The sequence below is a fragment of the Perkinsus marinus genome, assembly GCF_000006405.1.
Source record: "Perkinsus marinus ATCC 50983 genomic scaffold scf_1104296928282, whole genome shotgun sequence".
NCBI classification, from domain to species: Eukaryota; Perkinsozoa; order Perkinsida; family Perkinsidae; genus Perkinsus; species Perkinsus marinus.
This window is the reverse complement of record NW_003216866.1, coordinates 1-1,979: the sequence shown is the minus strand read 5'-3', so window position 1 is coordinate 1,979 and position 1,979 is coordinate 1. Positions and strand designations below refer to the sequence as shown.

The 1,979-nt window shown below is 46.8% G+C and overlaps 1 protein-coding gene across 1 annotated transcript; it reads left to right on the top strand.

Moving 5' to 3' along the window:
- Nucleotides 1-89: 89 nt before the first annotated feature.
- Pmar_PMAR005628 (hypothetical protein) lies at nt 90-836 on the top strand (the record flags this gene model as incomplete). Its single annotated transcript, XM_002788340.1, has 1 exon — nt 90-836. The coding sequence occupies one exon, from the start codon at nt 90-92 to the stop codon at nt 834-836; it is 747 nt and encodes a 248-aa protein (XP_002788386.1).
- Nucleotides 837-1,979: the final 1,143 nt, after the last annotated feature.

The window sequence follows — 1,979 nt, the reverse complement described above, 5'->3', positions numbered from 1 at the left end:
TGGCTCCTACTACTTATTATCCTGATGGAGATGACGAGTACTGCTCCGGCAAGCCCGCTGGTGAATACTGTGGTGTTATTAACGGTCACATGGCTCGAATCCTTGTCGAGGAGCACGTCTTTTATTTCAACTACGAGTCGAAGGTTAATTTGAAGAACATCCCTTTCCACATACACAATTGCAAGCAGTTTGAACCTGATTATTCGACTGGCGAGATGGACCGTGTAGCTAAAGAGTTTGGCCTTACTACGGATCAGCTCCGTCAAGCACTAACTATCACTTACAGTCTGCCCACCGATAGCTTTCACCTAGATTGGGAGTCTAAGATCTCGGTTACCATGACTCATGATATTTGTGGCGGTGGGAACGAGCATGATCATACACCAGGTTATCATTATGATACAACAGGTCCTGACTTTGGTACCACAGACCATGATTTCTATCCTCCTACGATGACTCCTCATTCGGGAGGCGATGAAGTATACTGTGCGGGTCTGCCTGCTGGTGAATACTGTGGCAACATCAATGGTGATATGGCTCGAATCCTTATTGAAGAACACGTGTTTTACTTCAACTACAAGTCCGAGGTTGACCTCAAGAACGTACCCTTCCATCTGTACAGTTGTGAGGACTTCGAGCCTGATTACTCGAGTGGGCAGATGGATCGTTTAGCCCGAGAATTTGGTCTCACTACAGATCAGCTCCGTCAGGTACTTACTATCACTTATAGTCGCTCTAGTGATAGCTTTCACTTGGAATGGGCGCCAAGTGTCTCAATGAATATGTCTCACGATGCTTGTGAGCCCGAGAATGGTCATGATCATCACGGTTACTAAATCATTTGTTCTTTATCCTGTCTGCTATGCTTAGCGAATCTGTCTGACACTTTTCTTGTGCCTGAGTCGACATACGAAGCACTACTGGCTGTACTCGGTATTTTTTCCCAGAGGTTCCTAGCATGATCTCCATGTGGATCTCATGGTCCGGTCATGTGCCACTGGTATCTTCTTGCAGGTTTTATCTCGAGGACCTTTAGTCGTCTGTTCGAGCGTTTCGCTCTGCCGTGTGGCCTCTTTCTTATTCCTTATCTTGGAACCTGGAATTCTTGAGTTTTGATGAGGTCAAACTATGATACCTAATAACTGCAAACTCTGTGGTTCAATCTAGAGATGTCTCTTGCAGCTTGATCCATTGATCCATTGCATTGCCAGCGCTGTCGGTGGAAGTGGTATCAAAGGCACTGGTTTTACTGCCGACTGCAGCAGTTTCAATCACAGTTGCATATGCAGAAATGTATATCACTCGCTGTTATTCGTTCAGAGAACTGCCTCTCTCTATCTTCTACGCAACAGAGTGTATCTCACTCACTGGGATTCATTTCGGAGACCACTGTAAGCATTAATCCGAGACGGTCCTGATGATAATCGTGGTCGCCACGTGACGATTCCTGCATAATGTGTGTTACCCCTCTTGAAGACCAAGTTCGCCGCTACTCAAGTCCGATCTCGCTAAAGGGGCCGATATGCCATCTCGGAACTGATGCATATCTTCTGTCATTGACTAAGTGACACCTAAAGAGAAGAAAATGGGCTCCATTCAATTGCAAAGCCCAGATTTGAGCTAACTTCAAGGTGAACTGTTCAGCGAGGTTACTTTGTGAACGCTGCAGTCGTCTGCTGCCGGTGGAACCACTCTGTAGGAGGCAAATGAATTCCTAAGCGGCGCTCCATTCTGATAATGCGTCTTTCTTCTAGAGGTATCGAGCTGTTGCGGAGAACTAAAGGGTAACGATGGGGGGAGGAGAGATGAAGGGAGGCTCCTCTCGAGATCGGCTGGGTGACTCTCACGAGCGGACGGAGATGGCAGTAGGCCCTAATGATTAGGGCACCTTCGAGAAACCTTGGAGGGAGGCTCAATCTAGAACTCTGGAAGATCGACAAACGACGTTCTATCAAAGCCCTCGCTTATAATTTATAATT